The sequence below is a fragment of the Musca autumnalis genome, unplaced genomic scaffold (assembly GCF_047663935.1).
Source record: "Musca autumnalis isolate F117 unplaced genomic scaffold, ASM4766393v1 scaffold_4, whole genome shotgun sequence".
Taxonomy (NCBI): Eukaryota; Metazoa; Arthropoda; class Insecta; order Diptera; family Muscidae; genus Musca; species Musca autumnalis.
The window spans coordinates 82,151,595-82,171,047 of NW_027411977.1; the positions used below are offsets into that span (position 1 = coordinate 82,151,595).

At 36.8% G+C, this 19,453-nt stretch overlaps 1 protein-coding gene across 1 annotated transcript in view; it reads left to right on the forward strand.

The window, feature by feature from the left end:
• Positions 1–397: 397 nt before the first annotated feature.
• The window catches only part of LOC141402985 (cell adhesion molecule Dscam2-like), a 261,395-nt gene continuing 242,339 nt past the window's right edge, over positions 398–19,453 (forward strand). The window contains exon 1 of the mRNA XM_073985115.1: positions 398–1,288. Coding sequence (XP_073841216.1) covers positions 1,240–1,288 — 49 coding nt within the window. The 5' untranslated portion in view covers positions 398–1,239. The remainder of the gene's footprint in view (positions 1,289–19,453) is intronic.

A 19,453-nucleotide genomic window follows, 5' to 3' on the forward strand; every position in this document is an offset into this window, starting at 1 on the left:
TAATGTAATCATCTAAGCGCCAAAAAGATGCTAAACCCCAAATATGTCTGGTAAACATCAAACATTGAGAGGCAAATCATCCACACAAACACATTAACCAGAACTATACCTATACATGGAAACAAAGCTACCTACATAAACTCACACACAAATTGAAAACGAATAAAAACTCAAAACAAAGCCGATTGATAATGTCCTTAACCACAGACAATGTTTAGCACTGTGTGTGGCCTCTTTAAGTTCGGGACATGCGCACTTCGAGCGCAAGCTAACAGAAATGGCTGCCAAATGGTTGGAACACAAAAGCTTACAATAATTCACCACACCAAAAAGGAATGCAAATAGGTGCTGCTGTTGCTGATGGATGGATGCACTGACTGCTTGTGACGGCTATTTCAGATTTCAGTAGCAGTTGGAACTCTGAAGGATACGTACGGTTAAGCGGAAAATGGAAGTATATGGATACTAAGCTGAAAGAAATATCTCTTTAAGGAGTGTGAGAGTGCATTAAAAAACACATAAAAGTGAGAGGAAGTGAGAGAAATTAGTATATGTTTGTGTGCGTGTGATTTACTGAGAGAAGGAGTAAAAGTGCATTCTTTAAACAAACAATAACAACAACATGGAAAGAGGGAGTGCATAAAGTGTAACAAATACACCAACATACGATACACAATAACGGCGTGGTGTTTTGAAAGGAGCCTCTCCTAACGAAAACCATAAATATAACAAAAGCACGAAAAAAAATCAAACAAATAGGGATAGTGAAGAAAAGGCGCGCGCGATAATAATCTGTATGGGCGCATTTTTCTGTCCGTTGACAAATGTCAAGTGTAATGTCAGCATAATTTCAATACATCGAATATTAATTTTACAAAGGCTTCGAGGCCTTTGCATTGAGCAGTTGTCCGGAAAGTGAAGTGTATCCGAATGAAAAAATTAAGCACAGAAAAAAATAATCAAATATAAAAAATCAAAAAAATCAAATCAATTGAAAGTGCCAAAAACAAACAAGGAAAATCAATAAAAACCTCATCAAAAAAATTATTTTAAAAAAATGGAAAAAATGTGCAACTAAAATCTCGTTTCTAACAATATCAACTATCCTCTAAGTGAAAAATTCAGGTGATATCAACGAAATCCTCCAACTGGAATTGGGCGCAAAGTGAAGCCAAACAAATCAAAAAAATAAAGAAAAGAAATAGAAACCAAGAAAAACAAAACTTCAAAACAAACATCATGTGGATTAGTTGCCATGCCGTTTTAGTTTTCCTCCTTTTGCATTCCGGTAGGTTCTCGTTTTCTATTACTTGTATAATATGTACCCTCCACTTTTCTTTCTTTGAATTCTCTTGCATTTTCTTATATCAAAATATACCAAAAGTGTGTGAGTGTTTCTATGCAAAGGCTTATATCTTCACGTGCTTACCAAGGAAATTTTAAATGTATTTGTGAGCGTGCTTTTTTAAGGAAACATGTGAAAACCTTTTTCTTTAGATGCCAGTTGACGGTATTCATGGCTACACAAATCTGTAAACAAACTCAACAATGTGCTTCCAGACACAAACATTTACAATGTAATTTGCATAAATAACAAAAACAACTTAAGTTTGAAAATGTGTTGCCTTAGGATTTCCTTGTAAGGAAGGGGCTTTTCGAGCTTAAACATTAAATTGTTACATTTTGGGATTTTCTAAAATGTTCATAAGTAATTATACATTTATTATAAAATATTGAGCAAATGGTGTTCAAAAGTTAAACAAGTAAAAAAGTATCAGTCGGCTTTGCCGACAGAGATATACCCTCAGCCTCTGTATAAAAAAAAATTGTTTTTTCCCAAAAAACTTATGTATTTAGAGGGTTTCAAAAATTTTGGGCGTTTGAACCGACAAAAATGTCAATGATCAAAAGTTTTGCGGAGGAGGTACTAAAAGGAATGGATCGACATTGACCATTGTGGAAGTGGAACTCCAGCCACTATATATGGTGCCATAGGGGGTTTTTACACCCTTCGGGCTGTTTGCTCAAGAAGTATGGACTTGCTTCAGCAAAAATCAAAGTGCTTCGATATCAGGTCTTAAAATGAACCTATCCGAACATTTGTGTGGGAGGTACCTGATGGAGTGGACAAATATAGTCCATCTTTGAACCTGATCTATATCTGGTTAGATATATTAGGATGTGTAAAGTATGGACCAATTCGGCCACTCCCTTCAAGAGTTACCGTACGAACAATTTTTCCGAACATTTTTGAACTTTTGTGTGGGTGGTTCTGAAGGAGTGGACGGATATGGCTTATCTTCGAACTTAAACTATGTTTGGACAAAATATTACTAAGGCCAAATTTTAGATCGAATTGGTAGATCCGGTCGAGAGTTATCTTGCTCTCCAACGACCTCACACGGTGTCATAGGGGTTTTTTGCAACTTTCATGCTATTTTCTCAGGAAGTATGGACTTGCCGCTAATGAAGCGTATACCGTCGTATGGGGGGCAGTGAATACAAGTTGCTAAAACAAAAACAAGTAAGGAAAGGATCAAAGTCGGGCGGGCCTAACTATATGATACCCTACACCACTGTGAATATGTAAAATATAAATCGGAGCTATATCCAGATCTTAACCGATTTTGATATAATTCGGCACTTTTATTTCCGAACCGAATTCAGTCACACATTCCAAATATCATTGAAATCGGATTTATATATCTTGTTTAGAGCAGAAAATACACGAAATCGGCCGACAATATATATGGGTGCTATATCCAAATCTGAACCGATTTCGATATAATTTGGCACATTTATTTCTATACTGAATTCAGTCACAGATTCAAAATTTCATCGAAATCGGAAATATATAGCGTGTTTGGTACAGAAAATACGTGAAATCGGCCGAAAATATATATGGGAGCTATATCCAAATCGGAACCGATTTCGATATAATTTGGCACACTTATTTCTAGACCGAATTCAGTCACACATTCAAAATTTCATCAAAATTGGACGTAGCGTGTTTGGTGCAGCAAATACGTGAAATCGGGCGAAAATATATATGGGAGCTATATCCAAATCTGAACCGATTTTCACCAAAAGCAATAGAGTTCTTCCTATGGCTATAAAAGTTGTAGTCCCCAATTTTTCAGCTGAATCGGACAAAAAGTGCGACCTGTATGTTGCGAACAAAAATACACGGACAGACGGGCAGACAGAAGAGGACGGACACGCATAAATCGACTCAGAAAGTGATTATATGTATATCCCAAAAGGAACTGTGGGTCTATTTCGTTTCCTTTTGTATGTTACATACAAATGCACAAAGACATAATACCCCTTACCACTGTGTAGTGTAGGGTATAATCAAAGCGATTTGAGAGATGGCTCTAAACTGAACTTCTCCGAAATTTTGTGTGGGATGTACCCGAAGGAGTAGACGGATTGAGTATTGATTGAAACCTTATCTAAGCCTGGTACAAATTTCACGATGTGTAAAGTATGGACCAAATTGGTTACACCCTTCAAGAGTTATCGTGCGCACAAATTTTCCGAACATTTTCGAACTTTGGCGTGGGAGGCACCGGATGGAGTGGATCGATATAGCCCATCTTCGAACTTGAACTAAGTTTGGGCAAAATATTACAAAAGCCAAAATTTCGTCCAAACATGCTTGGGGTCTACAACCATTATTTCGATGAGGCTCATTTTGCCCGTATGAAAGTGTATATACCCTCGTTAGCATAAATGCTGAGGGTATAATCATTGACATATACCAAACATTTTTGGCAACCAAACTTCCTCATAAAGGACTCAAATATTAAATTATGTTAAATAAGTTTCAAAGAAATGTTTGAAAAAATTTTTAGAGTTATCTTGCACAATATCCGACATGGTTTTGAAGCTTTTGGGCCATTATCTTAGGAAGTATTGACTTACTCCGGAACAAAATGTACCATTGTAAATGAGGTCGCTCCAACAATCTACAAAAAAAGAGTCAAAACGATGCGAGAGGAGCTCCTAAACTTCACTTTATCCGAATTTTGTGTGGGAGGTACCCGAAGGAGTGGACCGATATAGTATATATTTCAATCTTATACTGGACTGGATGAAATAACACGATGCGCAAAGCCTGCATCAAGCAAAAACTCCCTGCGAGGATTATCTTGCGGATTTGCCATTTTGGTTGGTGCCATCAGGGTTTCTGGGAGCTTTTAGGCCAATATCTCAGGAATTATTGACTTACTCCGGCAAAAAATTTTACCGTCGTAAAGCGAGCCACAAAAAAAAAACTTACTGAAAAAAATTCAAAACGATCCGTGAGGAGCTCTTAAACTTCACTTTATTCGAATTTTGTGTGGGAGGTACTCAAAGTAGTGGACCGATACAATCCATATTCCAACCTGATACATGACTGGATGAAATAATACGATGTGCAAAGCCTGCACCAATCAGAAATTCCCTGCGAGGATTATCTTGCGGATTTGCCATTTTGGTTGGTGCCGTCAGGGTTTTTTGGAGCTTTTAGGCCAATATCTCAGGGAAGTATGGACTTCCGCAAGAAAAATTGTACCGTCATAAAGTGAGCCGCAAGGAAAACTTACTGAAAAAATTGCAAAACCACCCGAGAGGAGCCCTTAAACTTCACTTTATCCGAATTTTGTGTGGGTGGTACCCGATGGAGTGGACAGATATAGTTCATATTCGAAACAGATCTATATCTGGAAGGAATAATACGATGTGCAAAGTTTTTGACCAAGTCGATTACTCCCTTCGAGAGTTATCGTTTAGACCATTTTACAGAAAAATGTTGAACTTTTGTGGGTGGGGGGGGGGGGGGTACCAGTAGGAGTGGACCGATATGGCCCATCTTCGAACTTAAACTAAGTTTAGACAAAATATTACGATACCCAAAATTTGGTTCGAATCGGTTGAACTGTTCGAGAGTTATTTCGTATCAAAGTGTATATCACCTATATTTATTGAAAATTTAACATAGCTGAAACCAAGGTTTACCCTTTTAGAACACGCGACTTGTGATTGTATATTATACAAATTAAATATTTTTTGGCATTAAACAAGTAAAAAAGTATCAGTCGGCTTTGCCGACAGAGATATACCCTCAGCCTGTATATATTGAAACTATTTTTTCCCAAATACGTACGTATTTAGGGGTTTTTACAATTGTTAGGAATTTGAACCGACAAAAATGTTCATTAGGATTAGAGATTAAAAGTTTTGAGGAGGAGATACTAAAAGGAATAGATCTACATTGACCATTATGGAAGTGGATCTCCAGCCACTACATATGGTGCCATAGGGGTTTTTTACAATTTTCGGGCAGTTTTCTCAAGAAGTATTGACTTGCCCCCGAAAAAACTTTTACTGTCGTAATTGAGGCTGCGAATACAAGTTGCTTCAACAAAAATCAAAGTGATTCGATAGCAGGTCTTAAAGTGAACTTATCCGAAATTTTGTGTGGGAGGTACCGGATGGAGTGGGCAAATATAGTCAATATTTGAACCTGACCTATATCTAGTAGATATATTAGGATGCGTAAAGTATGGACCAATTCGGCCGAACATTTTTGAACTTTTGTGGGGGAGGTACCTGAAGGAGTTGACCGATATGGCTTATCTTCAAACGTAAACTATGTTTGGACAAAATATTACTAAGGCCAAATTTTGGACCGAATCGGCAGATCCGTTTTAGAGTTATCTTGCGTTCCAACCACCTCACACGGTGTCATAGGGGTTTTTTGCAACTTTCAGGCTTATTTCTCGGGAAGTATGGACTTGCCCCTAATGAAACTGGTACCGTCGCATGGAGGGCAGTGAATACAAGTTGCTGAAACAAAAATCAGAAGGATTCGAGAGGTAAACTAAACTTTTCCAAAATTTTATGTGGGAGGTACCCTAAGGAGTGGGCCGATTGAGTCCATATTGGAACCTCATCTAAGTCTGGTAGAAGTTTCACGTTGTGCAAAGTATGGGCCAAATCGCTTGCTCCCTTTAAGAGTTATCTTGCGCACAAATTTTCCGAACGTTTTCGAACTTTTGTGGGGGAGGTACCGAAAGAAGTGGACCGATATAACCCATCTTCGAACTTAAATTATGTTTTGACAAAATATTACGAAAGCCAAATTTTGGACCGAATCGGTTGATCCGTTCGAGAGTTATAGTGCGCTCCAGCCAGTCAGACAAACAGGCAGACGGACGTCATTGTTTCGATGAGGCACATTTTGCCCGTATGAAAGTGTATATACCTTCGTTAGCATAAATGCTGAGGGTATAAATACCCATCCCGCGTTTTGGAGTAGGGTATAATGAATCCATTATATATTGGGCACTAGGTAGGTTCGTTATCTAACCGACACAGTATTGTAATATGCATCAGAGGAAAGTCAGGAGTTTTTTTTTTTCTCACGTAAGCTAATTTACTCTCCTGGAATTAAAGCATCGACAGAAATTAAATTGTTATATTTTTTATACAAAATATGGTCAATTTCACCCGCTAAATAAAATCAGATCATCATCCGAAATTGTATGCATCTTCCTCGACCAAACTGTTACCTCGTGCAAAATTTCGTGATTATTGAGCTATAATTGCGACATATAGCGCGGTTATGATTACATTACAAGCAGATAATTCAATATATTAGGCTGTAACTCTGTTATCTGATCACGTAGATCAACATATTTAGCATCAATTGAAATGTCAAGAAATCTTTCTCCAAGTGTGGCTTACTTGCCCAGGATGTGTCTTTCAGGAATAAAGATATAAGCTGAATATTATTATACCCTCCACAATATGGAGGGTATAATTAAATTTGTCATTCCATTTGTAACACATCAAAATATTCGTCGCAGACCCTATAAAGTATATATATTATTGATCAATTTTATGCTGTCGATTCGACCTTGTCCGTCTGTCTGTCTGTTGATATCAAGATACAGCTCGCAATTTTAAAGATAGAGAGTCAAAATTTGGTACAGAAGTTTTTATTACTTGCAGGATGGTTGGTATTGAAAATACCACGTTTTGATATAGCCCCCATACCTCCCGATTTTCGGTATTTTTAAGGTTTTAGCTTCATTATCCTACCAAAATGGCTGAAATTTGGTACGTAGTCTTCTTTAGGGGTATACAATTGTCCCCAGAATTTTGTCGGTATCTGTCTACACCTTCATATAGCCCCCATAGAACGGTACCTCCCGATTTTCGGTATTTTTAAGATTTTAGCTTCATTATCTTTAGGTGTACAAAACTTTCCCCAGAATTTTGTCGGAATCGGTCCACACCTTCATATAGCCCCCATATAACGGTACCTCCCGATTTTCGGTTTTATCTTCATTATCCTATCAAAATTGCTGAAATTTGGTACGTAGTCTTCTTTAGGGGTACAAAACTTTCCCCCAGAATTTTGTCGGTATCGGTCCACACCTTCATATAGCCCCCATAGAACGGTACCTCCCGATTTTCGGTATTTTGAAGGTTTTAGCTTCATTATCACACCGAAATGGCTGAAATTTGGTACTTAGTCTACGTTGGTGGTATAAAACTTTCCCCCAGAACTTTGTCGGTATCGGTCCATGCCTTCATATAGCCCCCATAGAACGGTACCTCGAGATTTTCGGTATTTTGAACGTTGTGGCCTCAATATTCCACCGAAATGGCTGAAATTTGGTATTTAGACTTCGTTGGGGGTACTCAAATTTCCCCTTTAAATTTGTCGGTATAGGTCCACGCCTTCATATAGCCCCCATGGAAAGGTACCTCCCGATTTTTCGTATTTTGAAGGTTGTGTCTTCAATATTCCACCAAAATGGCTGAAATTTGGTATTTAGACTTCAATGTGATATAAAACTGTTCGCCAGAAATATGTCTCTACAGGTCCACGCTTTCATATTGCCCCATTTCTGACTAAAGATTGTGACGCCAATATCCAACCGAAATGGCTGAAATTCGTTATTTCGTCTTCCAAGAGTTATAAAATATTTCAGAAGAGTATTATCAGTATAGGTACACGTCTTCCTATATCCCCATAGAAGCTTACTTCTTGATTTTCGGTATTTTTTAGTTTTAGCCACATTCTCTTACCGAAATATAGGAAATTTGGTATTTAGTCTTCTTTGAGCCTTACTTGTTTTTTTTTTAATTTTCACACAAGAGTTTCGGCCCATTTAACCCGCAAAATTGCAAGCTTTTTCTCCGTCATATAATCTTACCTTGTTTAGAATTTCGAGGCGATCGCCGATCGGACTATTACTGCGCCCTACAGAGCAGCTACAAAATCGGATAAATATTCTGTATTTGGTCCATTTCACCCGCTAAATATTTTTCCGATCATTTCGAATGGTCTGGACCCAACTCTTATTCCATAATAATTGCGGCCTGAAGTTTGATAACAATTGATAATGGACAGACGGACCAATGGACACACATCGCTATATCGTCTTATCTCGTCGAGATATGAAAAATGATATACCACATTGGGGGTCTACGACGAATACTTCGCGGTGTTACATGAATTTTTAGCAAAACAAACCTATAATACCCTTCCCACATTGTGGAGTGGGGTATCAAAATTCTAAAAAATTCCCGAATTAATATGTTATATCCTATTACCGTTTGCAAAAATGTTTATACTTACGATGATGGTAAAATAATTTTTAAAATTTAACGTATTTACAAACATATTATTTAAATAAAATAATGGAGCTTGTACTTACAGCTGTCCCTCCCTAGCTATTCCTGGCTACGCCCATGACTATATGTACATATGAAGAAAAGACTAAATTTTTTAGTTTTCCATAAAAAAAAAAAATTAAAAATTTTTTTTAAGCTACATGAAAGATTTTTTGTACATAGATTGGGAAAAAAAATCCCATTCTTAAATCTGTTCGAGATACTAATTTTGGTTGTTGCGCGCAAAAGTTATGGCGGTTTCAATTCTGATAAAAAGAAAAAAATCTTTAAAAGACTCTAATCATTATATTGAGAAACTCTCTTAATTAGGGGCTCCCTACGTAATATATGATTACTGAGTCCCCATAACATTAGTGAAAAAGTTTTAAGTTTTCGCGGAAATTCAGAAAGAGTTATAAAATTGGTACTTTGCAACTTGTTTTAATAAAATTCAAGCTGTTTACGCATCCTAAAAATATTTAAAAAAATATGTGCGTAATCTAAACATCGCGGTGATTCAAATGAAACCAAAACTATACAAATCCGTTTAATGGTTTGCATATTATAGCAAAAACAAAAAGATATATTGAGGAAATTTTTAAAATTTTTGTAAGAGAAAATATTTATTAAAATTTATTTTGTGAGTTAGTTGAAAAAATGTAGGAAAAATTTGTCGGAGTTATTCTTCTATTTTAGAGAAATTTCACGCAAAAAATCGAATTTTTTATTCTAATCACTTCTCGAATACACACTAACATCTAGCGGAAGATATGGATATCTTTCAAATAAATGTTAGGTTCCTTTTAATGGGGTATACTCTTGAAATAAAACTGTATCGAGTAATGTTCTTTTTGAAATGCGTGTAAAACGCGAAATCCTCAAAATCACTTTATGCGCATGCAGTTTAACAACACAGCGAATTCTTCTCTTTTAATTTGTACACATTTGTTGGATTTACTTTGGCCGCTAAGATGTAGCATCATCTGCAGTTTAGTGTGCAACAAACTGTATAACGCTTATAATTTGCACAAAGTGCATACACTTTTTATGCGCATCCGATTTCACTATCACCCACGAAAAAAATACATCGATCAAAACCTATTTCGATAAAATCCATCAAGAACCGTGGATGTAGCATCACACACTATTTTTGGGATAAATCGGATAAAGCTCCCATGGCACTAAATTTTTTAAACCACTGTTTTCGCAAAAACTCGAGTGATGTGTCAGTTTATTCATTGAAAAGGAAACGATCCACAGAAAACGCGATTTAATCCGCGATATTTTCAAAAACATTTTTCGCAAATTTTTCAATATTTGCAGTAGCCATTTCCGCCGTTCTAGTAGATGGATTTTAACGATCTGTGATTCATATGATCCGGATCGTCGAAAAACTAAAATATCGCGGGGTATCATCACACTCAAAACGATATTGTAAATACTGTACCCAAAAAAATAGGTTTTGTAGAAAAAATATCGCACTAAATTTTGGCCTTTGGCAGTAGATTACTCTGCTGCTGTGTGGGCTACATACTCAATATACATATCAGATTATGCGAAATCGCGAGTTCTTTAATCCTATAATTAGTTTTAGGAAATATCCGAATGCGCATCCCAGTTACATAAAAAATGCAAAAAACACCTGAAATCCGTCTTCAAAATGTCAGCATCCATAAAAGGTGGATGCAGTGGAAATTTTGAAAAGTGATACATTAGAAGTGTAATTTTCATTTTGTATTCTCCTACTTTTACTTTGGACAGATGTCCGTCATTTGAATGGTTTAATCAGAAATCGAATAGCAATGTAAAAAACCTGTTTAGCTTCAACGTGTTTTTACCTATGTTTTTTCCTTTACGCGGTCGTAACTACCACGTAAATTAATTTTTTTGCTAAATAGTCATAGTTACTGGTAAACTACAATAGTTCGCGTATTATAATAGTGCAAACCTTGGCTTCATGGAAACTAAAAAATTTTGACTTTTCCTCATATACCCTCGTTAGCATAAATGCTGAGGGTGTAATCATTAACATATACCAAACATTTTTGGCAACCAAACTTCCTCATAAATGACTCAAAATATTAAATTATGTTAAAATAAGTTTGAAAGAAATGTTTGAAAAGGTTTTAGAGTTATCTTGCACTATATCCGACAGGGTTTTGAAGCTTTTGGGTCATTATCTTAGGAAGTATTGACTTACTACGGAACAAAATGTACCATTGTAAATGAGGTCGCTCCAACAATCTACTGAAAAAGAGTCAATACGATGCGAGAGGACTCCTAAACTTCACTTTATCCGAATTTTGTGTGGGAGGTACCCGAAGGAGTGGACCGATATAGTATATATTTCAATCCCATACTGGACTGGATGAAATAATACGATGTGCAAAGCCTGCATCAATCAAAAACTACCTGCGAGGATTATGCTGCGGATTTGCCATTTTGGTTGGTGCAATCAGGGTTTCTTGGAGCTTTTAGGCCAACATCTCAGGAATTATTGACTTACTCCGGCAAAATATTGTACAGTCGTAAAGGGAGCCACAAAAAAAAACTTACTGAAAAAAATTTCAAAACGATCCGTGAGGAGCTCTTAAACTTCACTTTATCCGAATTTTGTGTGGGAGGTACTCGAAGGAGTGGACCGATACAATCCATATTCCAACCTGATACATGACTGGATGAAATAATACGATGTGCAAAGCCTGCAATCAGAAATTTCCTGCGAGGATTATCTTGCGGATTTGCCATTTTGGTTGGTGCCGTCAGGGTTTCTTGGAGCTTTTAGGCCAGTATCTCAGGAAGTATGGACTTCCGCAAGAAAAATATTGTACCGTCATAAAGGGAGCCGCAAGGAAAACTTACTGAAAAAATTGCAAAACCATCCGAGAGGAGCCCTTAATATTCACTTTATCCGAATTTTGTGTGGGTGGTACCTGAAGGAGTGGACAGATATAGTTCATATTCGAAACAGATCTATATCTGGAAGGAATAATACGATGTGCAAAGTTTTGACCAAATCGATTGCTCCCTTCGAGAGTTATCGTTCAGACCATTTTACAGAAAAAATTTGAACTTTTGTGGGGAGGTACCAGAAGGAGTGGACCGATATGGCCCATCTTCGAACTTAAACTAAGTTTGGACAAAATATTACGATACCCAAAATTTGGTTCGAATCGGTTGAACTGTTCGAGAGTTATCGTGCGCACAAGCCAGACAGACAGACATTTTTCGTATCAAAGTGTATATACCCTTCTAGCCTAAAGGCTGAGGGTATAATAAAAAAAGTACATTAGGGTTACGCCCAAAGAAATACCATGTGCGGAATATTGTCCTGATAACTAAAACTCGCATTTCAGTTCGATTCGGTGAAAAAATTTCCGCACAACACAGATTTCTAAAGGTCTTTGGATATTTTTTTCTTTGTACATATGACTTTATTAAGTTAAAATAAACTCGATTTGGACAAAAAACTGTATTAAACTTATACAGAATGTTTTGATATTGAAAATTATATTAAATTTCAATATGAAATAGCTAATTTTATAACAATGTGTCATAATGATTCCAAACCTTAAGGTGGCAATAGAATTGGACAATTTGTATGCAATCGGTGCGGGAACTTGTACAGTGATAACAAGAGTTGGGCAATCTCGTTCAATTGAACGATCCGGCTCACTATCTCGTTCAATGGACACCGGTAATTTCTTTGACAAAACTGCGTGTACTTAATTTCAAACTTTGGTTTTAATGTTGTTATTCGTCTTTGACCGAGGACAGTAATACGGATCGTTCAATTGAACAAGATTGCCCAACTCTAGTGTCTTAATATTTGTCCATGCTCGACACGGCTATGTGGTGGTATCTTTGATAGTTGCAAAAAATGCGAAAAAATTATAACCCTAATGTAAATATCACGAAAAAATTCTAAAATTGTATTTTCCGTTTCAAAAAAATCAACAAAAAAAAATTTTGGTACAACATCAATGATTTTTATACCCTCAGCATTTATGATAACGAGGCTATATACACTTTCACACCAGCAAAATGTGTCTCATCGAAATAAAGGTTTTAGACCCCAAGTATGTTTGGACGAAATGTGTTTCAGACAATTTGGTGTTGATTTAGCCATGTCCGTCCGTCTGTCTGGCTGGCTGGAGCACACGATTACTCTCGAACGGATTAACCGATTTGGTTAAAAATTTGGCTTTCGTAAAATTTTGTGCATACTTAGTTTAAGTTCGAAGATGGGTCATATCGGCCCACTCCCTCCGGTACCTCGCCCAAAAAAGTTCAAAAATGTTCGGAAAAGTTATGCGCACGATAACTCTTGAAAGGAGAAGCCGATTTGGTCCATACGTTGCACATCGTGAAATTTCTACAAGACATAGGTGATGTTCCTATATTGACTTTATCGGTTCACTCCTTCGGGTACCTCCCACACAAACTTTCGGATAAGTTCAGTTTAAGACCCCCTCTCGAATCGCTTTGATTTTTGTTATGGCAACTTGTATTCGTTGCCCCCATACAACAGTACAAGTTTTTTTCAGGGGCAAGTCCAAACTTCCTGAGAAGATAGCCCAAAAGGTGTTAGAAAACCCAATGGCACCATGCGTAATGGTTGGAGCGCGCTATAACTCTCGAACGGATTAAAGGACTTGTCCAAAATTTGGCTTTCGTAATATTTTGTTCAAACTTAGTTTAAGTTCGAAGACGGACCATATCGGTCCACCCCCTCGGGTATCTCTCCCACAAAAGTTCAAAAATGTTCGGAAAAATTGTGGCCACTATAACTCTTGAAAGGAGTAACCGATGTTGTCCATACTTTGCACATCGTGCAATTTCTTCCAGACATAAATGAGGTTTTAATGTAGACTCTATCGATCCACTCCTTCGCGTACCTCCCACACAAAATTTCGGATAAGTCCAGTTGAAGACCTGCACTCGAATCGCTTTGATTTTTGTTATATCAACTTGTATTCGCTGGTGGTCTACGACGAATATATCGCTGTGTTACATGATTTTTTAGCAAAACGAACTAAAACAAGTAAAAAAGTATCAGTTGGCTTTGTCGACAGAGATATACCCTCAGCCTATGTGAATAATTTTGGACAAAATATTGGTACGTCCAAAGTTTGGACAAATTGGTTGCCCCGTTCAATTTTAGTGTCAGTTTTTTAATATTGGGGGAAGTACGGGAACTTGCTGACCGGTATTATCCATTTTCGAACGCAAACTAAGTTGAACAGTTCGAGAGTTATCGTGCTCTCCAGCCACTACATATGGTGTCATAGGGTTTTTTCACACTTTTCGGTCTGTTTTCTCAGGAAGTACGAACTTGACTCTGAGAAAACATTGACCGTCATAATGGAAGCAGCGAATGCAAGCTCCTCCTACAAAAATTAAAGTGGTTCGAGAGCAGGTCTTAAAGTGAACTTATCCGAAATTATTTTTGAGGTTTGTTCGGCTATAGGTATCTCTTTAATATAACAAAGTTAAGTTTGTTTTATTTGTTTTTTATTTCCAAATATATTGAAACGTCATCCAAAAACATCAAAACCAAAGAAGAAACATCAGTTCAACATCAGCAGTGACAAAGGATGAAAGTTGTGGATTAGTTGAATAATACAGAAAATGTAAATATCTATTGTTGTTTGTATTTTTGTTTGTTAATTTTATAATTAATGTTTATGTTTATCTTTATTTCAAAAAAGATCGGCCGTCTTTGACGGTCATCAGTCAAAGACGGCCGAAATATTGGAAACAAATAAAACAAACATAATTTTGTTTTATTAAAAAGAGACCTATAGCCGAACAAACCTCAAAAATAATAAAAAGATCAAAGGTCGACAAAAACACATTCTTATCCGATTTTTTTTTTTTTTTTTTTGTGGGAGGGACCCGAAGTGGTAAACAAAAATAATATTACGAAGGCCACATTTTGGATCGAATCGGTAGATTCGTTCGAGAGTTATCATGCACTCCAACCACTACACACGGTGTCATAGTGGTTTTTGCGCTTTTCAGGCCATTTTCTCAGGATGTATGGACTTGCCCCTGATAAAAATTGTACCGTCGTGTGCGGGGCAGTGAATACAAGTTGCTACAATAAAAATCAATCAGCATGTCCTAAGCTAAACTTTTCTAAAATTTTATGTGGGAGGTACCCCAAGGAGTGGACCGATTGAGTCCATATTGGAACCTCATTTAAGTCTGGTAGAAATTTCACGTTGTGCAAAGTATAGACAAAATCGGTTGCTCCCTTTAAGAGGTATCTTGCGCACAAATTTTCCGAACATTTTCGAACTTTTGTGGGGGAGGTACCGAAAGAAGTGGACCGATAAAACCCATCTTCGAACTTAAACTAAGTTTGAACACAATATTACGAAAGCCAAATTTTGGACCGAATTGGTTGATCCGTTCGAGAGTTATCGTGCGCTCAAATGGAACCAAAAATATAGAAATCTGTTTAGCGGTTTGCACATTTTAGCAAAAACAAAAAAAAAATATATTGAGGGAAGTTATACAATTTTTGTAAGAGAAAATATTTTTCAAATTTTTTGTGAGTTAGTTGAAAAAAATGTAAGAAAACAAGTAAGCAAAGACTATAGTCGAACGGGGCCGACCATGTGATAACCTACACCACTACCCCTGGAAATTAGATTTCAGCAAATCAAAATTCATTTATGGAACAAATAAACTTATTTTAAGAAATAACTTTGTGGATTCTGCCACCTTATCACTTCAAGCTTAAATAATAATATAATAATTATTCCACAAACATCCCATAAGGATAAAGGAGACTTCTTTCATATCAATGAGTACAATGAGTACACGATTCATATTTCCTGATATGGGGACCTGCAGTTTATGGCCGAGTCCGAACGGAGTGCCCTAAGCCACCACTTGTGGAGAAGTTTTACATGACTGAAATACTCAGAAAATGTCGCCAACATTACTGAGGGGTATTATCCCACCCTTTGAAGTTACCTGGCCGGTGAATCGATCAGCGGTGGCAAAATACCTCTTAGTAATGTTGACGACAGTTCTTGAGTATTTCAGCCATGAAAAACTTCTCTACAAGTATTGTCTTAGGGCACGCCGTTCGGACTTGGCGGTAAATTGTTGTATGTATAAATCCCAAAATTATACGCTAGGAGGAGGTCAGTGGGCGCCTTCACCATCACCAAAATTAATATTTCAAAAAACTTTAACGGTAGCGACACCGAGTACATTTTGAAAAATAAAAACATGGCGAAGCGATCTCATGCTGTAATATATCGCACCTTTTCAACAAAAAGGTAGTAACTCAAACTTTTCTATTTTTCAGTGGAGACAAAAACTGTTGGTACATAAGTAGTAGTATGAGAAGTGAAATACCGGTATTTTTGACGAAAGAATAGACAAAGAAATGACAAATTTTTACAGTGGGTAGGGTAATTCATTTTCTTAATAAAAAGTTAAAATGTTTAGTTACTACCTTTCTGTTGAACAGGTGCGATATGTATAAAAAAATCCAATTGGACAATTAATACGCCTGGGCTCCACGTAATTCGCAATAATGCACAAAGTGGGAATTTCTCTGTCTCTGAGACAATTATAACATGGGGGGAAAATGTGGTTCTTTACAGAAAATCCACTTTATATTAGGCAGTAGCCCCGTTATCTACCAAACTCATTATTGCAATTAATATCAGTGGAAAGGTCAGTAGTTATTTTTTCATATGTAGGCTACTTTGGCGGTACATGCCCTCCAGAAAGTAAAATATGGATCAAATATAAAATGTTTATATTTTTCATACAAAAGTAATGGTCCATTTCACCCGCTAAATAATATCAGGTCATCATACAAAATTGTAAGCATCTTCTTCTACCTAAACGCTTACCTCGTGCAAAATTTCGTGATCATTGAGCTATAATTGCGAACTCTAGCGTGTCGATGATTACACTAAAAACAAATAACTGGGTATATTAGGCTGTAACTCTGTTATCTTGTCATGTACACCAACATAATTGACATCAATAGAAAGGTCAAGTGTTCCTCTTCCAAGTATTGCTTACTTGCCCGGAATGTCTCTTCCAGGAATAATGATATAAGCTGTACACTAAAAAGAATTAATGTTTTCGTTCCAGACGCAGTGGAAACAAAAGCTGCAATTCTAAAACTAAAGTGAAATAACTCCCCTGGATAGGACGGCATACCCGCAGAGCTTCTTCAGACCAACTCGACAGCAGCTGCAGAAATACTGGTACCACACATTCAACAAGCGTGGATAGACGAGAAATTGCCTGAAACTTGGACGAAAGGAATAATCATAAAACTTCCAAAGAAAAACGATCAGACAGATTACAATAATTGGCGGGGCATTACCCTCCTCAATACCATATATAAAATACTTGCAACAATAATAAATGACGTGGAAAGGGGACTAAGAGATGAGCAAGCTGGATTTAGACCCCACAGGAGCTGTCTGTATCATACGAACACCATCCGGATAATCATTGAGCAATCGGTAGAGTGGAGAACCCCGCTATACTTAGTCTTTATCGACTTTAAAAAAGCCTTCGATTCCATAAAAAGGACAGCGATATGGGATGCACTTCGGGCGAAAGGTGTTCCATTAAAAATAATCCGACACAATGGGATGGCGAGCTAACCTTTCTACACCATGGCCGGCGTGAAACAGGGCTGCCCATTGTCTCCACTGTTGTTTGCGGTGGTAATAGATGATATCATGCTAATTCTAAGCAAGAAAAAGAGAGCAATAACTTGGAACTTTCAACAACATCTGGAGGACCTCGACTATGCAGGCGACATATGTCTATTATCCCACAAATTCAATGATATGCAGAGCAAATTAAATGACCAAATTAAATGATCAATGAAGAAAAAACATATGCAATGCGCCTAAACCATATAACCGACAACAACCTCACTGTCAATAATCACCTGATTTCCTATACTAACAAGTTCTGTTACCTGGGAAGCGTAATGTCAGTAGATAATGGCGTGGAAGAAGACGTTACAAATAGACTTAAGAAAGCACGATCAGCATTCGGTGTGCGTAAAAAGCACACTCCTCTATGGAAGCGAAACGTGGTTGATGACTAAGATCATAGCCCAAAGACTGCAAACGTTTATTAACAAGTGTCTACGAATAATACACAGAATATTTTGGCCAAGAAAAATCAAAAACGAAGAACTACTCTTATTGGCCAATGAGGAACCTATAGGAAAGCAAATAAAAAGACGGAAATGGAAATGGATAGGACACACACTTCGTAAATCACAAGAAAGTATTGCAAGAGCAGCTTTAGAATGGAACCCACAAGGCACAAGAAGACCGGGAAGACCAAAGAACACATGGCGTCGAACAGTGCTTGCCGAATTGAATAAGATCAACAAATCATATAATGAAATAAAAGTAATATGAAATGATAGAATATGTTGAAAAAACATTGTAGAAGTCCTATGTTCCCATGAGGAAAAAATAAAGGAAAAAAACCGAGCCGCTACAAAATATAAATAGGGATCTTTTCTGGTCTGAACCCGACCTCCATACAAAATTTCGTGACGATTGGTCCATAATTGCAGCCTGTAGTTTGATTACAAAGGAGGTTTTTGATTCCTTAATTTTTTGCTTAAGTGCTGCTCATGAGTAAAGCATTTTAGTATATTTTCAGATTTTTTTCGGTACCAGAGATATTGAAAAAGTAAAAACTATATGAAAAGAAATACTCATAACTACTTTAATAGTGGTCCAGTTTAAAAAAAAAAAAACTTTTTTGTTTCTTTGTAATTTTATCAGTTTGAAGAATGTCCATAAAAATACCTTCATATGCACAAAAAATCGAAGTTGAAAAGTCGAATAAAACAAAAATGAACAAACTGTAAAACATACATACGTTATTGTTAACACTTTTGAGGTGTCACAGAATGTTCAGGGTCAGTTTATGCAAACAGATATGATGTTAATGTGCTGAAAAGAATTTTAAATAAACCAAGACCTTGTACTAGAAATTTTAAAGTATGTTATATTTTACATACAAAACATGATATCAGTAGTTCAAAGTACATTGCTCTTACAATGGTAACACATTCTCATGTATTTGTACAACGCTTGTATGTGTGTTGTCAGGCTATTAAAATCCCTTTTCACAGTAAATTCAGATGATAAAAAGAAAAAGCTCATGTGCGTACCTTTCTGATAAAAGAATGTATACGCATTCATTCCTTTTCAGATTTTTCGATAAGGATACTATGCTTGTTTTTAAATATCGTCCATTTTATACCCTACACCACTATGTGGAAAGGGTATTATAAGTTTGTTTTGGTAAAAATTCATGTAACGCCGCGAAAAATTCGTCGCATTCCCCAATGCAGTACACCAATCTTGATATCTCGACGAGATAAAGCGACTTTGAGATGTGTGTCCACCCGTCCGTCCATTTTAAATTGTTATTAAACTCCAGGCCGCAATTATGGACCGATCGAGGTCGGGTTCAGGCAAGAATAGATCCATATTTTCTTGTTGATGACCGTAAAATATTTAGCGGTAAAATATTTAAATAAGGTAAAAGAATATGACAAAGAGGAAGCTTGCAATTTGAAATGGCGATCAGATAATGTTTAGAGGCATAAAAGGACCACAAATTTTGTGTGAAAATTGTTAATATACAGCTTATATCTTATTCCTGGAAGAGACATTCCGGGCTAGTAGCTATACTTGGAAGCTTGGTGTCATACGGTGCGAGAATCCACAAAGTTATTTCTTACAAT